The 21,858-nt window shown below is 39.3% G+C and overlaps 1 protein-coding gene across 4 annotated transcripts in view; it reads left to right on the plus strand.

The window, feature by feature from the left end:
* ripor3 (RIPOR family member 3) overlaps positions 1 to 19,259 on the plus strand; it is a 56,304-nt gene extending 37,045 nt beyond the window's left edge. For all 4 annotated transcript variants that reach the window (XM_085407131.1, XM_085407130.1, XM_085407132.1 and 1 more), the window contains 18 exons: positions 2,036 to 2,099; positions 2,211 to 2,254; positions 3,053 to 3,178; positions 4,970 to 5,115; positions 6,643 to 6,769; positions 6,999 to 7,159; positions 7,450 to 7,686; positions 8,373 to 8,469; positions 9,273 to 9,527; positions 9,611 to 9,756; positions 9,835 to 10,000; positions 11,002 to 11,131; positions 11,326 to 11,490; positions 13,895 to 14,059; positions 16,159 to 16,361; positions 17,871 to 17,954; positions 18,074 to 18,164; positions 18,264 to 19,259. In XM_085407131.1, coding sequence (XP_085263257.1) covers positions 2,036 to 2,099; positions 2,211 to 2,254; positions 3,053 to 3,178; positions 4,970 to 5,115; positions 6,643 to 6,769; positions 6,999 to 7,159; positions 7,450 to 7,686; positions 8,373 to 8,469; positions 9,273 to 9,527; positions 9,611 to 9,756; positions 9,835 to 10,000; positions 11,002 to 11,131; positions 11,326 to 11,490; positions 13,895 to 14,059; positions 16,159 to 16,361; positions 17,871 to 17,954; positions 18,074 to 18,164; positions 18,264 to 18,364 — 2,508 coding nt within the window. In that variant the 3' untranslated portion in view covers positions 18,365 to 19,259. The remainder of the gene's footprint in view (positions 1 to 2,035; positions 2,100 to 2,210; positions 2,255 to 3,052; positions 3,179 to 4,969; positions 5,116 to 6,642; positions 6,770 to 6,998; positions 7,160 to 7,449; positions 7,687 to 8,372; positions 8,470 to 9,272; positions 9,528 to 9,610; positions 9,757 to 9,834; positions 10,001 to 11,001; positions 11,132 to 11,325; positions 11,491 to 13,894; positions 14,060 to 16,158; positions 16,362 to 17,870; positions 17,955 to 18,073; positions 18,165 to 18,263) is intronic.
* Positions 19,260 to 21,858: the final 2,599 nt, after the last annotated feature.

Below are 21,858 nucleotides of genomic sequence, written 5' to 3' on the forward strand. Positions count from 1 at the left end.
GTGATTTTCGCAGGTGAACAGAAACTCCATAGAAGAGCTTTTGTTTTTTTTCTTTCTTTTTAATATCAGCAGCCACTGGAGAATTGTTCTTCTGCACACACAGTTTCTACTGTCCTGGCATATAAGGTCTTGACAGAGTGAGAAGAAAGCCAGTTTTTAAGGATGAAGTCAACTTCCCATAGGAAAGATTAAAGTGTTGTTTTATTACAATTGCAAAAATCTGGGTGTTTGTCTTAAGATTAAGAAAACAGACTGAAGTTTAAGTGGATTGAAGGAGTTAAATGATAAACTGAAGCTGAAACTGCACGCTTGTAATTAATGCTTGCATGCAGGTCACTGTTTTCTAAGAAGACCTTGTTTCCATAATAAAATAAGAGTGAAGTTAAGGCTGTGTAACTTCACTTTTCAAGTCAAATCAAGAACTAAAAATGCCGGCACAATACTAACTCTCTCTTCTTCTTTTTTTCAATTATAAAAGAAGCCTCTTTGGCAGCGTAACACAATAGTAAATTAAATTAGTGACATTGTGTAGGCATCACATAAACATTTTATTTCTCGTTATGTTTGGATTGTGGTGATTGGGGTTTTCCTTCATTTGATCAGCTTTTAAACATCCAAACGTGCCCACCGTGCAATCAGACAGACACATGAGAAACAATGTGACCATAATAAATGGAGATCTGGTAAACGATCTGTTGCATGTTACTTGTATGCTGGCCTCATTATTTAAAACTGACCATATTTAATATGGGCAGGCATGCATCTATATTAGGAATGATGTTAAAAAGTCTTCACTACTGATAAATTGGCCACTTGGTCCTCAGTTTTGGTCTGTGCTATGCGAGGAGGCAGTTTCAGCCCACACAGATGACAAAAGTCTGCTCGACACATGCTGCTTCATCTGCTCTTCTTTGTGGTGAAGTCCAGCTCTTAGCCAGAAAGTCAGCATTAAAATGCAAAAGCATAATAATCCTTTAAAGGTTTCCATAGAGAGAGAGCCAGAATAAATCATTAAATGAGCACACTGTTGTTTACTGGGGTCACTGTTCTTTTACAGTTTGTTTCTTCCCTTTAAGTTAAATTATAGTTGTTTTTATTATTTAGACATAATTCATTGCTACTGTAACTGTGGTTAATAGTTAATAAATGGAAGCTAGACAGATGGAGACACAGATGACAATAACATTTAATGTAATTATTATATTTATTTATATAAGAAAATTCATTTGCATGCATGCATACCTACATTAAATTGTGTTTTTCATCATGTATTAAATATTGCGCTACATAGTGTTCGGCTGGCTTACGCTCAGGAGGTAGTGCAGGTCCTCTACTAATCAGTTAGTAGTTTGATTCCTCGCTGCTCCAATCTGCAGCAAAAGCATCCCTGGGCAAGATACTGAACGCCAAGTTGCTCTGTGATGCGTTCAATGGAGTGTGAAAAAGTGATTGAATGAACAGGTGTGAATGAGGCATGTTGTATAAAACGCTTTGACTGCTCCAGTAGAACAGAAAAGTGCTGTACAAGAACCAGGACATTTATGGTGTTCTGTTAGCATATTGCAAAGTGTGTCAACTTTATTGAGATCTCTTTAAAAAAAAATTGAAAAAAAAAACAAAAGAAATGAGACATTTTTACCTCTGGACATGTCACCTGTGTTAGATGTTAAGAGTAAAAACATACTGAGGATTGCTGATGGTTATTTCTTAGTAATGAAGTGCATAAACCTTTCCAAATATTTTAAAGAGATTTGCTTTTGGCTTTTATTGCCGAAATAAATATTGGCTATCCTTAAAATGGTCGTTTCCTGCGCGCTGTGAGCACAGTCAAACCTTCTGTTTGTGAGGAACAGCAAATCAAAAGGTAAGGCAGCTAAGGAGCTAAAACAGCCAGACCAGGTTTCAGAGAGTGGATGACTGGGAAAGCTGAACCATAACCTGATGAACTGTGAGTCATGCAATCTTCTGAGAAAATAGACAAAGAACTGTTAGAGAAGATCTTTTATTTTCTCTGTGTGTTTAAACTTCTCTGCAGGACATGTCAACAATGGAAGGAGAGTTAGAAATCCTGCTAGGAGAGCTACACATTAAAATGAAGGGTGCGAACACACACACACACGCACACATGCTTCCTTCAGAGCCCTGAGCAATTTACAGGTTATCAGTGACACACTATCTCCCAGACATCTAACGTCTGCTTTCACTTGCAGGTCTCATCGGCTTCGCTCGACTTTGTCCAGGAGACCAGTACGAGGTTGGATTTTCTATTTAAAAACCAAGAATTTTCAGCATTTGCATGCAAATAACTTAATGTGCAGGACAAGTGAAAGAAACACCATCTATTGTCTCGTCCTTTCAATCAAGCTTTTAATATTTACATTTTAAGTGTACAGCTGAAAGTTCTTTTATTGTTGATGATAGATAGAATTGAATCATTTTGAAATCTGAATCTCTGCCCTGGGGGGGATGTTTTGTTTTTCTAACACCAACCAACAATAATGTCAACATAATTAATTTTTTTTTTTTACAACAACTTCTGGATCTCATCCAGAAATGTTACTTTGGAGTCCCCCAAAGTACTAAAAAAAATTTTAAAAAAAGAATTTATATAGAAGATAATTAAAGGACGTTTTGACATTTCTTTTAAAAAAAACTAAAAAAAAAATTAAATAAAATAAGATCTCTCTTTATAAGTTCATTTATTTTTGCTGTGCAAAAGTTTAAGAAATGGAAAAAATAAAGCAAACATTTTAAAAATAATGCCATGAAGACTTAATCAATTTAATCTGAAATGCAACAACTATCACTTAGGTTCTTTTTGTTTGTTTGTACTTTGTATTTGTATTTTTATTTGTACTTGTATTTACATTAACATTTCAAACTATAACGTGCCAAATTTGTTATAAATCCTCCACAAACTACCTGCACTGTCAGGAAAAACAGACAAACTGTGAACTGAACCTTTGGACTCTTAGACCAAAATTACTGACTTGGTTGGTGTTTTATGGTTTCTGGATGATGACGTCGTGTCTTAATGATGTCACATTGACAGGTGTTAGTACGACTGGGCCGCCAGCGATGGAAGATCAGAGGGAGGATTGAATCAGATGATAGTCAGTCATGGGATGAGGAGGAGATGGTCTTCCTCCCACACATTCACCACAACTTTGAGATAAAGGTAATCGGACATGTCTGCAGGTGTACGGCAGTGTAAACACCTATTGCATATTTTTATTCCAGAAATTTGAATACTTCATCTTTTTTGTCCTTTTAGGAATTTTGCTATTACAGTGACCTGTATTTCTTTGGGCTGTAATTTCTTTCCTCTCTGTTTGTTTTACTGTTTGTGTAGGGAAAAAAACTTTCTGTGTGTACAGGGAGTGCAGAATTATTAGGCAAGTTGTATTTTTGAGGAATAATTTTATTATTGAACAACAACCATGTTCTCAATGAACCCAAAAAACTCATTAATATCAAAGCTGAATGTTTTTGGAAGTAGTTTTTAGTTTGTTTTTAGTTTTAGCTATTTTAGGGGGATATCTGTGTGTGCAGGTGACTATTACTGTGCATAATTATTAGGCAACTTAACAAAAAAACAAATATATACCCATTTCAATTATTTATTTTTACCAGTGAAACCAATATAACATCTCCACATTCACAAATATACATTTCTGACATTCAAAAACAAAACAAAACCAAATCAGCGACCAATATAGCCACCTTTCTTTGCAAGGACACTCAAAAGCCTGCCATCCATGGATTCTGTCAGTGTTTTGATCTGTTCACCATCAACATTGCGTGCAGCAGCAACCACAGCCTCCCAGACACTGTTCAGAGAGGTGTACTGTTTTCCCTCCTTGTAAATCTCACATTTGATGATGGACCACAGGTTCTCAATGGGGTTCAGATCAGGTGAACAAGGAGGCCATGTCATTAGTTTTTCTTCTTTTATACCCTTTCTTGCCAGCCACACTGTGGAGTACTTGGACGCGTGTGATGGAGCATTGTCCTGCATGAAAATCATGTTTTTCTTGAAGGATGCAGACTTCTTCCTGTACCACTGCTTGAAGAAGGTGTCTTCCAGAAACTGGCAGTAGGACTGGGAGTTGAGCTTGACTCCATCCTCAACCCGAAAAGGCCCCACAAGCTCATCTTTGATGATACCAGCCCAAACCAGTACTCCACCTCCACCTTGCTGGCGTCTGAGTCGGACTGGAGCTCTCTGCCCTTTACCAATCCAGCCACGGGCCCATCCATCTGGCCCATCAAGACTCACTCTCATTTCATCAGTCCATAAAACCTTAGAAAAATCAGTCTTGAGATATTTCTTGGCCCAGTCTTGACGTTTCAGCTTGTGTGTCTTGTTCAGTGGTGGTCGTCTTTCAGCCTTTCTTACCTTGGCCATGTCTCTGAGTATTGCACACCTTGTGCTTTTGGGCACTCCAGTGATGTTGCAGCTCTGAAATATGGCCAAACTGGTGGCAAGTGGCATCTTGGCAGCTGCACGCTTGACTTTTCTCAGTTCATGGGCAGTTATTTTGCGCCTTGGTTTTTCCACACGCTTCTTGTGACCCTGTTGACTATTTTGAATGAAACGCTTGATTGTTCGATGATCACGCTTCAGAAGCTTTGCAATTTTGAGACTGCTGCATCCCTCTGCAAGATATCTCACTATTTTTGACTTTTCTGAGCCTGTCAAGTCCTTCTTTTGACCCATTTTGCCAAAGGAAAGGAAGTTGCCTAATAATTATGCACACCTGATATAGGGTGTTGATGTCATTAGACCACACCCCTTCTCATTACAGAGATGCACATCACCTAATATGCTTAATTGGTAGTAGGCTTTCGAGCCTATACAGCTTGGAGTAAGACAACATGCATGAAGAGGATGATGTGGACAAAATACTCATTTGCCTAATAATTCTGCACTCCCTGTATCTTTAACCAGTGGCATCCTTTGTTTTAGGTGACGGAAGCAAAGGGTTTGAGCTGGCTGCTGGTTGGCATGGTAACGTGTGCAAGCGCAGACTTCTTTGTGGCAAGGCCTCAGGTGATGTTGGTGGACATCACGGAGTTGGGAACCATCAAACTGCAGCTGGAAGTGACCTGGAAGTATGAACGCAGACTTCTTACACACACACATGAAAACAAGATAAAGATCTGATTTGAAACTAACCGATGAGGTGATGACGATGATGACAACTCTGAAATGCTGGTATTTCCTCTGCTGTGATAAAGGGTGAAGTGGGAATAACCAAAATTCCAAAAAGGAAATGAGAATAATTGGATGACAGATTGAGGAATTTTAATCTGCAGCATAAAAAATATTAAAGTTTTAGCTGAACTTTTGTCCTGACCTCTCCATCATGGCTCCACTTTTTGTCCTGCTGCTGGTGTAGATATCATGTTCCATGAGACACATGAATGATAAGTGCAGCTGGTCCACGCGACCGCATCAGAAACGTTCCTTTTTTCAGTGAAAGGTGGAATGAAGAGATGACAGATTTTACTACTGGATAACAAGTCGTGTTTTTTCCATTTATTTCTCAGCCAACGTAATTTCTTCCTTTCTTTCTTTTTTTTAATTTCAGACTTTTTTTTTAAATAATTACTTTTCCAGATGCTCACAGATGTAAAACCAGAGAAAATATCAAATATAACAAAGCAGGCAACAACAAATGATGTTACAGATTCACATCCACTCGTCCTGCTGAAGCTGTAGCTGCTGTTTTCTTCATTCTCAGCCTCAGTCTCTGCCGCACCTCTAACCTGAGCCAGCTGTTGCTGAGCAGCTGATTGAATACAGAATGAACATTTTACTCACACACACACATACACAGTAACACACGCAGACGCACTCCGCTGTGCCCTTGCACCATGACAAATCACATTTCAGGCTTTAGAGGGGCCAGGTGGAGGACGTTTCACAGATCCTCCCCCTGGAGAGATGGAAAAATCACACAAAGCTGTACAAGGCTGCCAGACACACACTCACACACAAACAAAAGGCTGCTGTGGCCATACGCACACATACACCCACTATGCACCTCTGTTAAGCTAAAAGATAAGTAACATTTCACTGCTTTCCCTTCGTTTCTCTTATGCATATAAAATGTAATAATGTGACAAAATGGGTTCAGCAAATACAAAAAGATGGAAAGAAAATGATTCACTGAAAGCTCAGATTAAGAAGAGAAACGATTTTTAGCAAGTCGAATGTTTTTTATTTTAAAAAACATTCATGCTCCAAAACACTTTTTTTTTTTATCACATCTTTTTGATTGTTAATGATTACGTTTTTAGTCAAATACAAGTCAGAATTATAGCTTTAGCATATTATCATATCAACTTGAGAAGCACTGCACTTTTTGAGGAAACCACCCACTAATAAAACAGGCCATGAAAATTACAGAAGCAGTTAGCGCTTCACTTTGTGAAATGCTTCTAAATGTGAGGAAAGGTAACCAAAAAGCCCACAACAGCATAAAACGTTGCAAAACTCTGAAAAGTAACTCATTGAACAGACTGCTAATGATCACGGCCAGTTTAATACCAAATAGATAAAAACATATGTTTATGCAGTGCATATCATACAGTTTGTTGTGCAGTGTATAACCTTCTGTGTGCTAACACCTGCAGTCCATTTGACGGCACTGAGAAGCTGAGGCCGCTGTCTGGAAACAAGCAGTCAGTGTCCAGCAGAAAGAGTTCAGTGTACAGCTGGACGGCACCGAGCACCCCCTCCTTCACTGAGAAATACTTTATTGTACGTATGTGTGCACACACATGCACGCACTCAGGGGTTTTATTAATGCAAAGCACATGTACTGGTAGCTGGATTCAGCATCAACCTTTTCATTCAGTTCTGTTTTTATTCCCCGTTTTGTTATATTGCCAAATTTGTTTATCCTATATCCTAAGTTTTTCTTACATTTTTATGTAAATAACTCAAATTCATAGCACACTCAGACTGTTTATCCTATTACTTTTTTCAGTCTATGGTGCGTGAGCTGCGGGATCAGGAAGGTTCTCTTCCATCTCTGGTGCCCAAAGGTCATCCCAACAGAGGAGGAATGTCTCTGCTCAGCTACCTCTCCAACCCTTCAAACACCTCTATCGCATCAAGCCACAGTCCTCAGAGCCCATACACCCCGAGGTATGAAGTATGAAGTTAAAAGGGTTCAAATGAAGGGAGCACAGTGGCTACAGAGACAATACGTGTTAGGAATATTAACTGTTTTGTATTCATCAGCTATAAAGCAGTGTTTAACAGCATTTTTGGATTGTTGCTGTACAGAATAAAAAACCTTATTTCAGATGTAAATAATAAGCGTAAGAAGTTAGTGCAACCATTCTGGCTTTATTACACCGTTTTATTTGAATGTGGTGGGAATTATCCAGCATAATTATTTTAGTCAAGACTGCTTTCTGGTCAACTGTCCACAGTCTCTCAAGGGCTCACAGCTACCCTTTCAGCCCGAGTCGAGACACCAGTCTGGGAGGAAGTCGGACTCAGCTGTCGCTCGGAGAGGAAGAATCCCTGGAGATCTCAACAGAGGAGTCGGAGACAAAGAAGAGGGTGGACAAGAAGGTAGACGAGGAGAAGGAGGAATGGGGAGTTGTGTTAGAGAGTCCATCCTTACCAGAAGAAAGTAAAACAGACTCCCTTATGACCTTACAGAGGTGAGGATTCACTCAAGAGAATACTATGTTTAAATATGTTTTTATTGGTTCCCAGAAGCTAAGAATTGGTTACATGTGAAAAGCAATTCAAGGAATACAGGCCACAACTACAGGAGTGAAACAGCATGTAACTGAGATGGAGGGAAAAATGATATATAATGATTGTGAGACAACCAGAAGGTGAGGAGGAAACGGAGCAAAGGCAGGAAGTACAACAACAAGATATATCTAAGCTTAAAGCTTTGTGGTAAGCAAAGTTACAATACAGGATACAATATTTAACTTACAAGGGGGAAAAAAACAGCTTTTTAAAAGATGCAAAACCCCACAATTTGAGATGAATTTCTTTTTTGAGTCAATACTCTCTTTATTGATAATACTTGTTAAAGCTTCAAATGTAAAGTTAACAATGACAATGATTAACAATGACAAGAGGTACTCCTAAAAGAGCCTAAAACAGGAACCTTCCTGTTGTTTATCTGTTCGTTATCTATTCTGGTGTCATAAGAATGGCAAAAATCCATTTTAACAATCACAGGTGAAAGTCAGAACAGAGGACGAACTATGACCGTACCAGCCCGGTAGCTTGATGCAAAGACGCCTTAAACTTGGCCAGTGGAAGAGGAACAAACAGACTAGCACAGTACTTCTGGACAGTAATAATAATGTTTTTACCTTTAATGCAGGTCGAGCACTCCAGACATCCTGAGAAAGAACACATGTGGAGAAGCAGAGCCTGAGACCCACAGCGTAGCCCCAAGTCAGGACACAGTCACTGGGCAGGTAAAGAGCCCACACTCGGGTCATAGAAACACTTTGCTGACAGTCACTTTCACACTGCAATGGTAAACGATAATTAAAAGTCAAAAAAGCAGCTGTAGCTGTTGTTTTGATGTCCTTGACCTAGCTTTCTACTTGTTCCAGAGTTCTATTTAAATGTGGGCTTGAGGGGGGTTGTTTTCACTTTTAAAAATAACCTATTAATATATCCTATCTAACAATGACTGTACTTTCAGTGTCGGTTTCAGTGATGATTTGTCACAATTGGATCTGCTGCTGTGTTTTGTAATTGTATATAAGAATGATACACGAGTGGTGGCGTGAACACTGTGGGAACCCCTGAGAAAAGGCACAAAACATTAAATGCAAAGACAAGACAATTGATTTACTGCTGTTTCGCTTTAGCAACTAATTGTAACAAATTAGAGTTAAAGATATTTCAGAGTCAGACAAATTTCGACCAGTTTTCTTAAAAGAAGACAAAGAACTGAGTGCATCTAAGTGCTTGACTGCATGTTTTTCACTGAGGTGAAAAAATGTATTTATTCAACCTTCAATAAGACATGAAGCATTTTTGTGGTCGCTTTTTGCAGTTTTATCTCATTTCATGTGGCCTTTTCATTTTTCAGCTTTTGTCATCTCTTTTCTGCTTGTCTGTGTTATTTTCCAGCTTCTCTCTTTTCTTCTTCTTTTCTTCTCTCGCTGTCACAGCTTGTTGAAAACGTGTCCTTCTCGGTTTTGTCACCTCGTGTCTCTTTCGTCTGGTCTTCTCATTTTTAAACTCAGTTTTTCCTACTTTGTCCCAGGACTCCACAGATTGTGAGGAATACTCTGTCACAGCCTTGCCAACACCACCTTCTCAAACCCCAGCTGCACCACAAACCTCCCCTGCAGCAGCTGCTCCGAGGCTGGCTGTGAGCGGGGTCCAACGTCATGCCCAGGCGCTCAGACTGGGAGCCATTATTGCAGAGCTGGAGAAAATATTACAGGATCAGAGCTGTGCTGACAAGGAGCTGAGAGCATTGGAGCACCAGATACTGCATCTAGCCACCATACTGAAGGTTTGTATTTATACAAAAACTGTAGAAACACCTGTAAACACACATGCTGTGAGTGAACCTTCTCTTTCCTCATGTCTTACCAGAACGACCTATCACTGCTGAGAAGCTCATCATCAGAGGAGACTCTGGCTGTTGAGGAGGTGCTGGGTAGCTTTGACTTTCTGTCAAACGACCTGAACGGAGATGATGACGCCTCTTGTTTGGGAAGCCTGAGACTGAAGGACAGTGGGTGAGTTCAGAGACAGAAACTTTAGTCCGCAGCGACCTGCAAAAAGCCTGATCTATGCATACTTTCTTTTCCCATTAGCATCAGTTCTTTCCAGCAGAGCACGCTGAGGAGTCATGGAATTCTCTCTCAAGGCAGCCAGTCGGCTTCTGAGGAAGAGCTAGTCATCACTCCTCTGACCTCTGGAAACTGGGGTCTTGATCAAGCTCTGGAGACTCACCTGGATATCTGTTGCATCCTGCTGCAGGTACAGAATCTTCATTTTATTTTCAGATACGTGCTCACTTTACTTGAAATTTCATACTGAGATACACACAAGGGGTCCAACGTCTTCCCCTAAGCATTTCACATTGCTCTCTTTAACAAGTTCTTCCGAACAATGCTGTTCATGTTTTTGTAGTAAGTTTTTAGATAAATACATAAATCAACAGTAACATTGTTACAGTAAACCATGTCTCATACTCATAGTTTATTAGTACCTAAAACATGACCCACAGAAAACTGGCAAATAGAAAGTGGAATTAGTAATCAAGTTATTATATGGGGGGGTTCACTCATAAGCGACTATTTGTCATGTGGTGCAGTGTGGATAGTGGATAATTTAGCAGACCCAAATGCAGACATGTGAAGGCTGAAGTTGAATTCAAAGCGATTATTTAATTTTGAAGTTCAGAGATTAATAAAAGTCAAAACCAATAATCCAAAGACAGTTCAAAGTCCACAATCCTTATGTAAACAAGCACAGGCTAAACAGAGCTAGAGGACACAGCTATGGGGATGACGCAACAAAAAACAAAGGAAGATTGAGGTGATATATTTGCAAGAGGTGATGAGAGAGGAGGAAAGACGTGTGGGACTTCAACACAGCTGAAGACAGTAGCAAAATAAAACTGGGAAAGTAACACTTGATACAAGAAAACATCGGCGCAGAGGAGTAGGGTTAACACGGGGGGGCTGAACAAGACAGGCGAACATAGAAAGACAAACACAGACTCAAACACTGATACAAGACTGGCACAGAACAGAACATAAAAAGGGAACAAACTAAATCAAAACATCTATAATAACTAAAACAAATACTGAATCCTCGTGACCATGACAGCATTTGCTTGTTTAGTCTGATGGCAACCACTTACACCGTAATCTGTTTCTTCCAGTGTACTGGATTACAAAATCCCTGACTCTCATTTATGTCAAACCTCCAACTTACTTTTCTAAATCAAACAAATGTGAACTCTGCTTCCTCAGATGATAAGAACGACCGACTTCACCCCGTCTAGAAGGGAGCTGCTGGAGGAAATGTCTCTCCAGGCTGAGGTCCTGGACAGAATCAGCTGTCTGCTGCTGGAGAAGAATGACAACATCTCTACACGAGACAGTTAGTGGAAAATCTGTAATCTAAGAACCACATCTGCCGTTAATGCATGAAACAAGGCACATTCTTTTATTCACATTATTTTCAAAGCAAATGAGTAATAAATTGAGTTTTTTTTATTATAATTATCAATTTCACATTTTCAATAAAAACCTTGTCCAGGTTCTTACAGTGATTCTCCTTTTGTTTATCCTCAGTCCTTCCTAAGGCCCAGAGAACGAGGGGTCTGCTGTTGTTCTGGGAGGAGTGTGTGCACGACAACAGCTCTCCTTTCTGTTGCCACATCGACAGCTTCACAAAGACACTGAAGAAGCGTTACACACACAAGGTGAAGGCCAAGCAGCCCGGCCAATCAGAGAAAGGTACAAAAGCACCTCATCGCCTTAACTACAAATGCTTGAACAAGTCTCACCCCCTTTTTTGCTCAACAGTGGCCCCTATGACCATGAGTGTTAATTAAAAGACAACGGGACATCCAGTCCCGATCAAAAGTTTAAGACCTCTTGAAAAATGGCAAAAAAATCATATTTTGCACGGTTGGATCTTAACAAGGTTCAAGTAGAGCTTCAACATGCAACAAGTGAGACAAAACATTTTTTTGAGCATGCAATTTATTGGAAACAACGCCAAAACTGAAACAGGCTGTTTTACAGCTGATCAAAAGTTTAGGACCACACGCCTTTAAAAGGCCAAATCTGTAAAAATCAAAAACAAACCGTGGCTTCGTCATTTTCTGTCAGGCAGTCACACTGTCATGACATTCTGATAGCAAAGGCAAAAAACGTTCCCTTTTTGAACGTGGTCAGATTGTTGAACTGAATAAGCAGGGACTCTCACAGTGCTCTATCACTGCTGAGGTGGGACACAGTAAGATGAGGGTTATGCCACAAAAAAGTCAATTGGATGACCCAAGAAAAATTTCACCAACACTGAGCCGGAGGAGCCAATTGGCTGTCTGTCAAGACACTGGACGATCCTTGACTCAAATTAATGCCGTTACTGGTGCCGACTGCAGCCCCATAACCATCAGACGGCATCTGAGATTGAAGGGCTTTAAAAACAAAAAACGTCCTCAAAGGTCTCGTCTCCTTGAACGCCACAGAACTGACCGTTTGGACTTTGCAAGAGAGCACCAAACACGGGACATTAAAAGGTGGAAGAAAGTTTTATTCTGTGATGAGAAAAAAAATTCAAACTTGGTCATCCTGATAGTTTCCAACGATACTGGCATGACAAACAGATCCCACCTGAGATGTTTTCTACACGCCACAGTGGAGGGGGCGCCATAATGGTCTGGGGTGCTTTTTCCTTCAGAGGAACAATGGAGCTTCAGGAGGTGCAGGGGCGTCAAACGTCCGCTGGCTATGTCCGGATGTTGCGGAGAGCCTGTGTGGTAACGACTGGGTTTTCCAACAGGACAATGGTGGAGTACACAATGCCTGCAGGACAAGGGACTTCTTATAGCAGAATAACATCACTCTTTTGAACCATTCAGTGTGTTCCCCAATCTAAATCCAATTGAGAAGCTTTGGGGATGGGTAGTTTCCAAAAATGGACAACAGTTCCAGACAGTAGATGCCCTTTTTTCGGCTGTCTTCACCACTTGGAGAAATCTTCCCACTCACCTCATGGAAACACTTGCATCAAGCATGCCGCAATTAATTTTTGAAGTTATCAACAAAAGAGGTGGAGCTACTCATTACTGAGTTCATAAGTGGGTTTACGGGGGTTTTGGAGGTGTGGTCCTAAACTTTGGACCAGCTGTAAAACAGCCTGTTTCAGTTTAAGCTTTGTTTTTGATAAATTGCATGCTCAAAAAGATGTTTTTTCTCACTCCCATTCTTCTTGTTGCATTTTGAAGCTCTACTTATAACCTTGTTAAGATCCAACCATACAAAATCTGATTTATTTATTTTTTTTTTTTTTTTTTTGCAATTTTTCAAGTGGTCTTAAATTTTCAATCGGGACTGTATTTACAGACTCTCCTGAGTGGGATGATCAGGTGTCCCACTTTATGAAAGAATGCATGGCATTTTTATCTCACAGTGCCCCACACTGTAATAAAAGTCAGGCTTTTATCCAGTGGCTATAAAAAAGCAAGGAATGCCGTCATCATAGATTAAGTGCAGCTAATGTTTTACTGCTGCATATTATGAATCACTAGAAAGTGGCAAGGTTTGCAGACCTGAGAAAATATGAAGGAAATTGCCACAAATAAAAGAAAAGTTTGTCAAAAAAAAGATGGGTGGATATCTACTGAAACCGATCAGCAGCTGATCCAGAAAGTTTAAAAAACTAAACAAAACTACTGTAACAGTTACGGTGAGAGAAAATGGAAAATAATTTTGGCATGAGATCATAAAAAAAGTGTGAAACAGCAGAAAAGTAAAAAATGGAAATGTAAGCCATGTGGAAATATCTCAGTAAACTTCATAACTCTTTGAGAAAGTGAGAAAAATGTTCAGGAAAATAACAACTTGAGAAAAGCACAATTTGGATACATTTGTTCAATTTGAAATTGCGCTACTCGTGTACTTTGTGTACATTTCTGCAGTATAGACGCCTGCTTATACTTAAAATCATATTTCTCAGCTTATATCATGAAGTCTCACTGTAGCTCAGACAATCTTCAGCGTGTTTATCCAATAATATCCAAAACTATAAAGCCAACTTAAAGCAGGATTCTAAAGAACAGTTTACTCTAATGTAATGTTGACTCAAAACCACCTTGATGTATTAATTTTTTGTGTTTTACCTCCTCTGCAGTGTTTTCTCAGCTCCTGCAGCAGGTTCAGGCGGCCTGCCGGGTGGTGCCCAGCTCTCGGTCAGTCTGCAGCCCGGAGAGAGTCACCCTCTTCCAGCTGTCAGTCTACCTGAAGCGCTGGAATTTCCAGGAGCTTGGAGAGCACATCTCCCGCCTCTCAAAAGAAGGTAAAGCTTCAATTTACAAAGCTGTCAACAGATAAATATATCACTATTATCTACCTTAACTTATTATTCGTTTAAAAAACTTTCGTGAAATAAACATATATCACAGTAAGTAATAGTAGTAGTAGCCACATTGTATTTATAACTATAATTTATAACCAAACACCGTAGGACATTAAACATGGAATATTCATTTCCATATGAACCCATTTTAATAGTTTTATATTTGAAACTTTACAGTATTTATACAGAAGTTATACATGAGAGGCATTTCCAAAGACTGTGTTTGGAGGTATCAGGAATGGGATGGTGTTATACTTCTAAGCTTCCAGAGATTCCAGCTCACTAAAGGCATCTGGACCATCTGTTAACTCTACAGCCAAATGGTCACCCCAAACAAACAGGGTGTGTTCTCTTGCACGCCTGTTTATGAGAAATATTTTGAGGTTTACATCTTGTGAGAATATTTCTTCAGTAGTGAAGAATAGTAAGCAGACCTTCAAAGGACTGTTTGAGGAAAATATGAGGAAATATTGAGTCTGCGTTAGGCGTGCATTTGTCACAGATGGAGTAAGGAGCCTGGAAATGCAGGATGTCAATAGTTTGAAGTAGTACTTGTGTTTACTTCAGGGGGACACAAGCCTCTGTAGAGGCTCAATAAATTTCAAGAACAAACACACAGTTCCTGGTGTCAAACTATAAACATGAGCACACAGCAACTTTTCCGCCTCCCCTTTGCTCTTTCCATTCCTCCACCTCCTCTTGTTCAATCTGCTAGATTTCGCTACAGTATACAGATGTCTTCTGTTTATTTAAATGCTAAACTGCATTTGGTTTGCATACCACTGCACTGAAGAGAAAAAAAAATGCTAAAACAACAACAGCATTTGTATGCTTGGTTCATTTGGGGACAAATAACTCCTGAAATAAATCTCAGTGGGTGGAGTTTACAAGACAAAGAAAGACAAAAAGTGTGCCAGAGAGATTAGATAAAACATCATTTACTTTTTATGCTGCAAAAACATTACACAATGTTCTAGTATGTAATAAAAATAAATAAATAAATAAATAAAAATAAAATACAAGCATATTCTGTTTCATGATAATATTATGCATGTTGTGAACCGGCCAGCAGAGAGTGGACCCAGGATGCATGACTCAAAATCACGGCTTTATTAACGCTGGTAAAGGGTGAAGAAAACAAAAAACAAAAACAATGACTGAGCTGGGTAGGAATAGGGAGCCAAAATGGACCAATGGAAGCTACACACACTACAAGGGAGAGGCAGATGATATGTCCACAGGAGGAGAGAGTGGGAGGGCAGAGTGGGCTTAACAGAATCTGACGAGACGGGGGAGCCAAAATTGAACATCACACACCCGAGATGGGGGACTATCAAAATAAAATGGGAAGTAATGCACACAGAGACCCAGCCTAAGAAATGCAAACTTGACACAGGGACCAGAGACATGACTGAGTGGGGAGACAAAAGGATGAAACACAGAGAGATCATAATGGGAACAGGAAGGGATAAACACAGGGACCGGGACTGAAGACATGTTTACTAGACATCCGCGGAGACGGGACACAGGGAGACCAGACAAAGACGGGGACATGACTGAGGAGACAAAAAGGGTGACAAAATGCAGAGATGAGGCTGAGACAGACTGGGCACAAAAGGAAACTAATTTGGTCAATTAAGAAACCAAGAACTATAGACAAACTTACTCAAGAACTAGAACAAAAAAACAAAAAACAGAAATGGAACAAAAATACTGGAACAAAGAGTCAGGACCATGACAGTGCACACAAATATGTGTAAGAATGTTAATACAGCACCAAGAGAAGGAAACAGTTAAACCAAAAATATTATTATTATAATTATTAAATGAACGGTCCTCGTTTTCCTCTCCTTTTCCTGACCGGTTTCCATAAAGGGTGAACTTTAAAACTTTTCAGCCAACAGTAATAAGTACGTTTCATAAAGATCATGAGATTTGAATGAAAGCTGCTAAATGGATGTGAGCCCCCTCACTCAGCTCACTCAGTGGTATGTTGTTAATTATTTTGTTGTTCATTATTATTCATTGGTGCATTTCAGAGTACATCCTCTCAGCCCTGAGTAGCCCCAAACGGCGGCGGGCTTTAAATAAGCTGAGGGGCCGGAAGATCACAGAGCTACTTCCACTGGGATGCACCCTGCAGACTCTCGCCTCCCTGCAGATCGACTCCAACCACAAAGTCTGCAAAGCTGCCACCAACTGCATCTCCAGAGCTGCTGGTTGCAAGGCCTTCAGGAACAAGGTACATGAAAACAAGTCATCTTTTGCAGAGATTAATAATAATACTAAATTTTATTTATAGGCCCCTTTCAAGACACTCAAAGACACCTTACAAGCAATGAAATATTAAAATCACAGTATGGATATAATAACAATATCAAAACTCAATACAGGAAGGAAGAGCAACATGCAGAAAATCAGAGAGATGTAGAGGTGCGAGGTTATGGAGAGACTTGAAAGTAAGAAGCAGAATTTTAAAACTAATGAGGTATTTTACAGCAAGCCAGTGAAGGAGCTCTCTGTGCATTTCCACTGGAGGAACTCGGGTTAATAAGTTCTAAGGAAATTTTTTTATAGCACACTTAGTGGATAATTCTTTCTGAAGGATTTGAACTTTATTGATTGGACTTTGATATGACAGCTACAATGTAAATCCACATCTTAATATTAGGGAAGGATTTGGGGTCCAAAACATTGGTTTATGGCTACCAGTGTGAATATCAATAAAACAAATGACCAGCGCCTTTATCCCACGTGTGAGAGTGAGAGGTGGGGTAGACTTGGACTCGACAGCTTGTAAGGTGCTTTAGTTTATCACAGGCCTAACTGTCCCTTTTACTAGCATTGCATGAACCTTAATTTGCTGTAGTTAATATTGTCATATCGACAGTTTGTGGTGCTTGGAGCTGAAAAATTAAGCTATACTGCAGTTACTCTTATGACAACTTAAGGCTTGTTCCAAAAATGAGTCAATCCCCATTGACTTCCATGTCAAAATGTCTAACTTTACAGCATTAAAAAAAGCATGCTTACAGCCTGGTATAAAAGAACAATTTAGCCTTTGTCAGTGATTCTTCCTTTTATAGCAACATATAAAAGTTTTTGTTTTTTTTTAATAAAAAGTCTAATTTGCATAGTGATAAGGCTTAAAGTTAGGATATTGTTGCTTGTAGTGGGAGCTGTAGCCATCTCCACCTTTTAATTCCAGTCACTCAACTGGATTCCCGAAGATCTAACGTGCTGTTTGGAGCCTTTTGAATTATTTCAATTGAGTAATCTGACATATAATATGGTCTGCTTTGATGTACGACAAAGACAGATGTGCTTCTGTTATCGTTAGTGCTTTTAGTCTGTTAGAATTAACAGTTACGTGTATTGCAACCATTCAGTTTATTAATGCAGCTTGATAATTTTGCTGGCATTAACTGATAAGTTAGCATTCCACCCTCCTCTCCAGATGTGGTAACTTCGGGCTCCAAAAAACCCAACAACAACAACAAAAACATGGTGGCAGCAACATCACTAAACTAAACCAGTGGGTTATGTTACAGTGGCCACAGCCATCTTTTATATACAGTGTATGAGGCCAATCCAGCAGCATAAGTGACACCGTGTGTGTGTGTGTGTGTGTGTGTGTGTGTGTGTGTGTGTGTGTGTGTGTGTGTGTGTGTGTGTGTGTGTGTGTGTGTGTGTGTGTGTGTGTGTGTGTGTGTGTGTGTGTGTGTGTGTGTGTGTGTACTTTCTTCTTCAGGCGGTGCTTTACTACACAGAAAGCCTGAAAAGCAATTATATTAAAATCCAGCAGAGCTCCTGTTTGGCTCTCAAATGCCTCCGGGTAAGCAGAACACAACTCTACACAGTCACAGCAACACTCGGAAGTCCTCTGGTTTTTATCAGCTAGCATAAGTGTTTGTTTGTTTGTTTGTTTGTTTTTGTTTTGTGTTCTTCTGTCAGGCGACAGAGAGTGTGGACCACATAGCAGATTTATGGAGATCAACAGATGAAGATCTGCGTAGTGCTGCCAGAGAAACTGTCCTCTCCTTTGGTACAAGCGTTATCCCTTTTCATCACAGGGTTATTTTTTTTATATACCTATATTGTATTTTTATTTCTTTTATTACTTTTTCTTTCAATCTGTCTGCAGGTAAAAAGGGATACCAGGCCTACCAGAGGATGGACCAGCTAGACACTGAGATGCAGGATGAGGCTTACCAGAACCAAGAGACTGAGATTACGATTTTATAGGAAACAGATCTGGATCAAAGAATAGGCACAAATGTTGTAATGATGCTGGCCAAGAGACTAAAACCAAGCCTATGTCAAAATGGAGAAAGTTTACAAACCTGTCAGGACGTCGCACCTTCTGGGAAAACATAATTTTCTTTTAAGAATCTGTGGTGCGTGTGCTACGAGATCTTCCTCAACAACTGCAGAGGAAGATCTCATGATGGAGACTTCAGCTTTCCCTGGATGGATCATTCACTCACTGATGTTGATTAATGACTTCTTATTTCTCCTGTATTGTTTTACTCAGAATTTGAATTTATTTTTGTTAGATATGTAGAGTTTTTCTTAAAGAAGACGTCAGCTGTAGTCTGACTTTTTTCTAGTGCTGGGAGTTATTTCACCAACCAGTCGATATGACTGTCTTATTGGGACATGAAGGATAAATATAATATTATTTTACATAATCTTGCAAGCGTGCGCGTGTGTGTGTGTGTGTGTGTGTGTGTGTGTGTGTGTGTGTGTGTTCGTGTTCGTTTATAGCAATAATCAGCTACAATAAAACAAAAACAAAAAATCACATGAATATTAAACCCTGGCAGATTAATGAAATCCACATTAACAGCCTCTCCTGCCTGTGAGAGCTCTGTCTTGAATTAATTTTAAACAAGAGGAGTCTACAAATCAAGTTATGTCACACTACTCATTTTTCTAATCATTTTTAAGGCTTAATTGAGAAAAAAAATCAAATATATCTGAAAACAAATGCAATCTTCCAGGTTTTATATTCAGAATAATTCCCTTTTTTATATATTTTTACATGCAAACCTGTGGACCTTTTCATTTTCACAGGAGAAGCATGACTTTTCTATCAAAATCCCAACAAGGACGGATGTTTGTTTGGGGTTTTTTTTTTTTTCATACTACAAATACAAATGTTTTAAATGATACCAAATTCTCTTTTATCCAATTCTTCTTTGACAAAATGGATGTTTAGACAAAATTGTTCACGTTGGTGAAGGAAAATATTTGGTCTGCTGCCTTTGTGCCATCACAGAAACGGAGACCGCTGCTGACCTCTGCTGGCTGTTCACATATACTGAGCTGGAGAGGGACCCGAGGAGACGTTTGCCTGCCACAGAATAGATTTGGCTGTGGTTAGAGTGACCTAGGACCTCACTGACCAGGCGGTTTTCGAGGCCGTGGGAAGAAAGATGCTGCCGACAGCAAAGCAGTTTAAGTTGTGGCATAAAATGACATTTTTCTTCAGCCATGAGAACTCTGCATCAACTTTAAGGAATCATGTTGGAAGAATCTGCTTCATGGATTGAACACAGTGTTTGTTTCTGTTGTTTTGTTGATAATAGGATGCAGAATCGTTTAGCTTCCTAAAACAAAGAAAAATCCTACAAAATCTTAACTGTTTTCAGTAAGAAGCAGAGCTACGCTTTAACCATGTTTGAATTCTGTGTGTTTTGTTTTAGCCCCCTCCCACACAACCAGATGGTGCATGATTTGCACTTCAGGAGAGTTTACACAATCAAGAGGGAAAGATTTCAAAGTCATCTTTGTACACAGATGACATACCCTCGCCCCCTCTTTTGCAAAACTCTCACAGTCTGACTGAACACCAGTTATTTGCTGGTCTTTGGTAGTTTTCCAGTTGCTGAATCTTTGAAATCAAAATTTTTTCAAAGCTGCTTTTTAAAAGGTTGAGAATGAGGAAAAATCAATGTGCTGAGAAAGCTTTGGAAACAAGCAGGAGGGCAAAGGAAGTAAGGTCAGAAGGAATAAATGTGCTCACACTAGGTGAACAAACAAGGCAACATGCTGACATTTATGACATTTGCTAAAATCATCTCAATTTATCTGTTAGCAACCATAATTTTCCCCCCAGATGCCTGAAAAGGTTAATTTAGCCATGGTCATATCAAACAATCCCTTGAATGGCAGATTTGTAAAAAATATATATACATATATATTTTTAGTAAGTTGAATAAGATAAGACACAAGACAAAGTGAAAACTTTCTGCTCGGCATAAAAATTAAGACTTGCAATTATTTGTTCCTAAAATTGGTGATTCCAGCCGTGAAACTCATCTCATTTTTTCCATCTGTGTGTCAGACTTTGGTGATTTCTTTGAACTGTGTACCCAGAGCTAACAGCAGGACATGGAAACTGAATTTCAGTTTATTTTGAGCCAGATTTATTGCACTTAAAGAATGAACTGAGGAGACTTGCCGATCTGGAGATGGCAGCGGAGCAGGAAAAACAGATTCAGTTCAAAAACTTGGTGTGGGCATCTGAGATCAATATTTAACCACAGCTGAGCAGGAAAACCTGAAGCACAGGGAGAGACGAGTTACCTCAAACCCAAAGCACAGAAAAACCACAAGACTGAAAGGTGGTCGAAGCATGGTCACGACATGAGTGACCAAACTATATCACAGCCAGTGGAGGAGCTGGGAAGGATAAGGCTCAGGTGTGCAGGTTGATTAATCTGGTGGACTGTACCCACAGAGAGGAAGAAAAAGACAGAGACAGGCAAGAACAAACAGGAGCAAGCACAAAAGAAGAGCAGTACTGCATCTGTGTATAAAGGGTTACTGAGATGTATTTAAGACTTTCTGGTGCATACCATATTTACACAAGTGGAAAAAAAGTGTGCTGAGAAAGTATATGAAATATTTAAAAAAAAATTGCCCGCCCTCTTTTTCAAACACTAAATGAAAAATTAAATATAAATAATATAAATTAACCTCTACAATAAAAAAAAGTTAAAAAGTGACAATTTAAGTTCATTTCTAGAATTCTAGAAGAAATACAGCATGGCAGATATGTTCAAATAAAATAAAACTGCAATAGTAATAATTACATCATCTCCACAGATGATTTAAAAACAAATAAGGAATGGTTGGTTAGTTTTGATGTGTACAGTCATGGAGAGTAGGTCATGTATTTAGTCTGGTTTATGAACACAGAGGTCTGTAGGTCTGATTGTGAAAGATACTTATGTTGTCTGACTTTAACTTGGACTTGCTCTGCTGTTGTAAATGTAAAGGCTGCACTCTGGCCTGGGAAACATGATAAACAATATTTTTTTATGTAATAAAAAAAAGATTTCTTTGAAGATGTCTTTTCATCTTCAAGAATCAATTGTGTTTTTAAAGAAACCCAGTTTGTGGCATACAATGGAGAAACATTCACATTTTTAAATCACAAATGTTGAAAAAAATACAGGAGCTCCAGTTTCTTTGAAGAATTATGAATTCATTGTGCATCAGTGTTTGATTTGTAAACAGGCGATACTTTCTGAGCTCTTTCAGGAGCAAGAAAACAGAAAAGGAGGTGAAAGCTGATGCTAATTGCTTTGGGGGATAGGAGCACATCCTTTGCTTTGCTTGCAGTTCAGTTGCATCATTATCATCATATGAAAACCACTTCCAGTTCTAGTTTCCCATCATTAGTCAACCTGTTTGAACCGTGTACAACAGTGCTCCATATAACATGAAAC

The sequence above is a fragment of the Rhamphochromis longiceps genome, linkage group LG5 (genome assembly GCF_057381845.1).
Source record: "Rhamphochromis longiceps isolate RC_006_pf linkage group LG5, R_longiceps_female_GT1.1, whole genome shotgun sequence".
NCBI lineage: Eukaryota > Metazoa > Chordata > Actinopteri > Cichliformes > Cichlidae > Rhamphochromis > Rhamphochromis longiceps.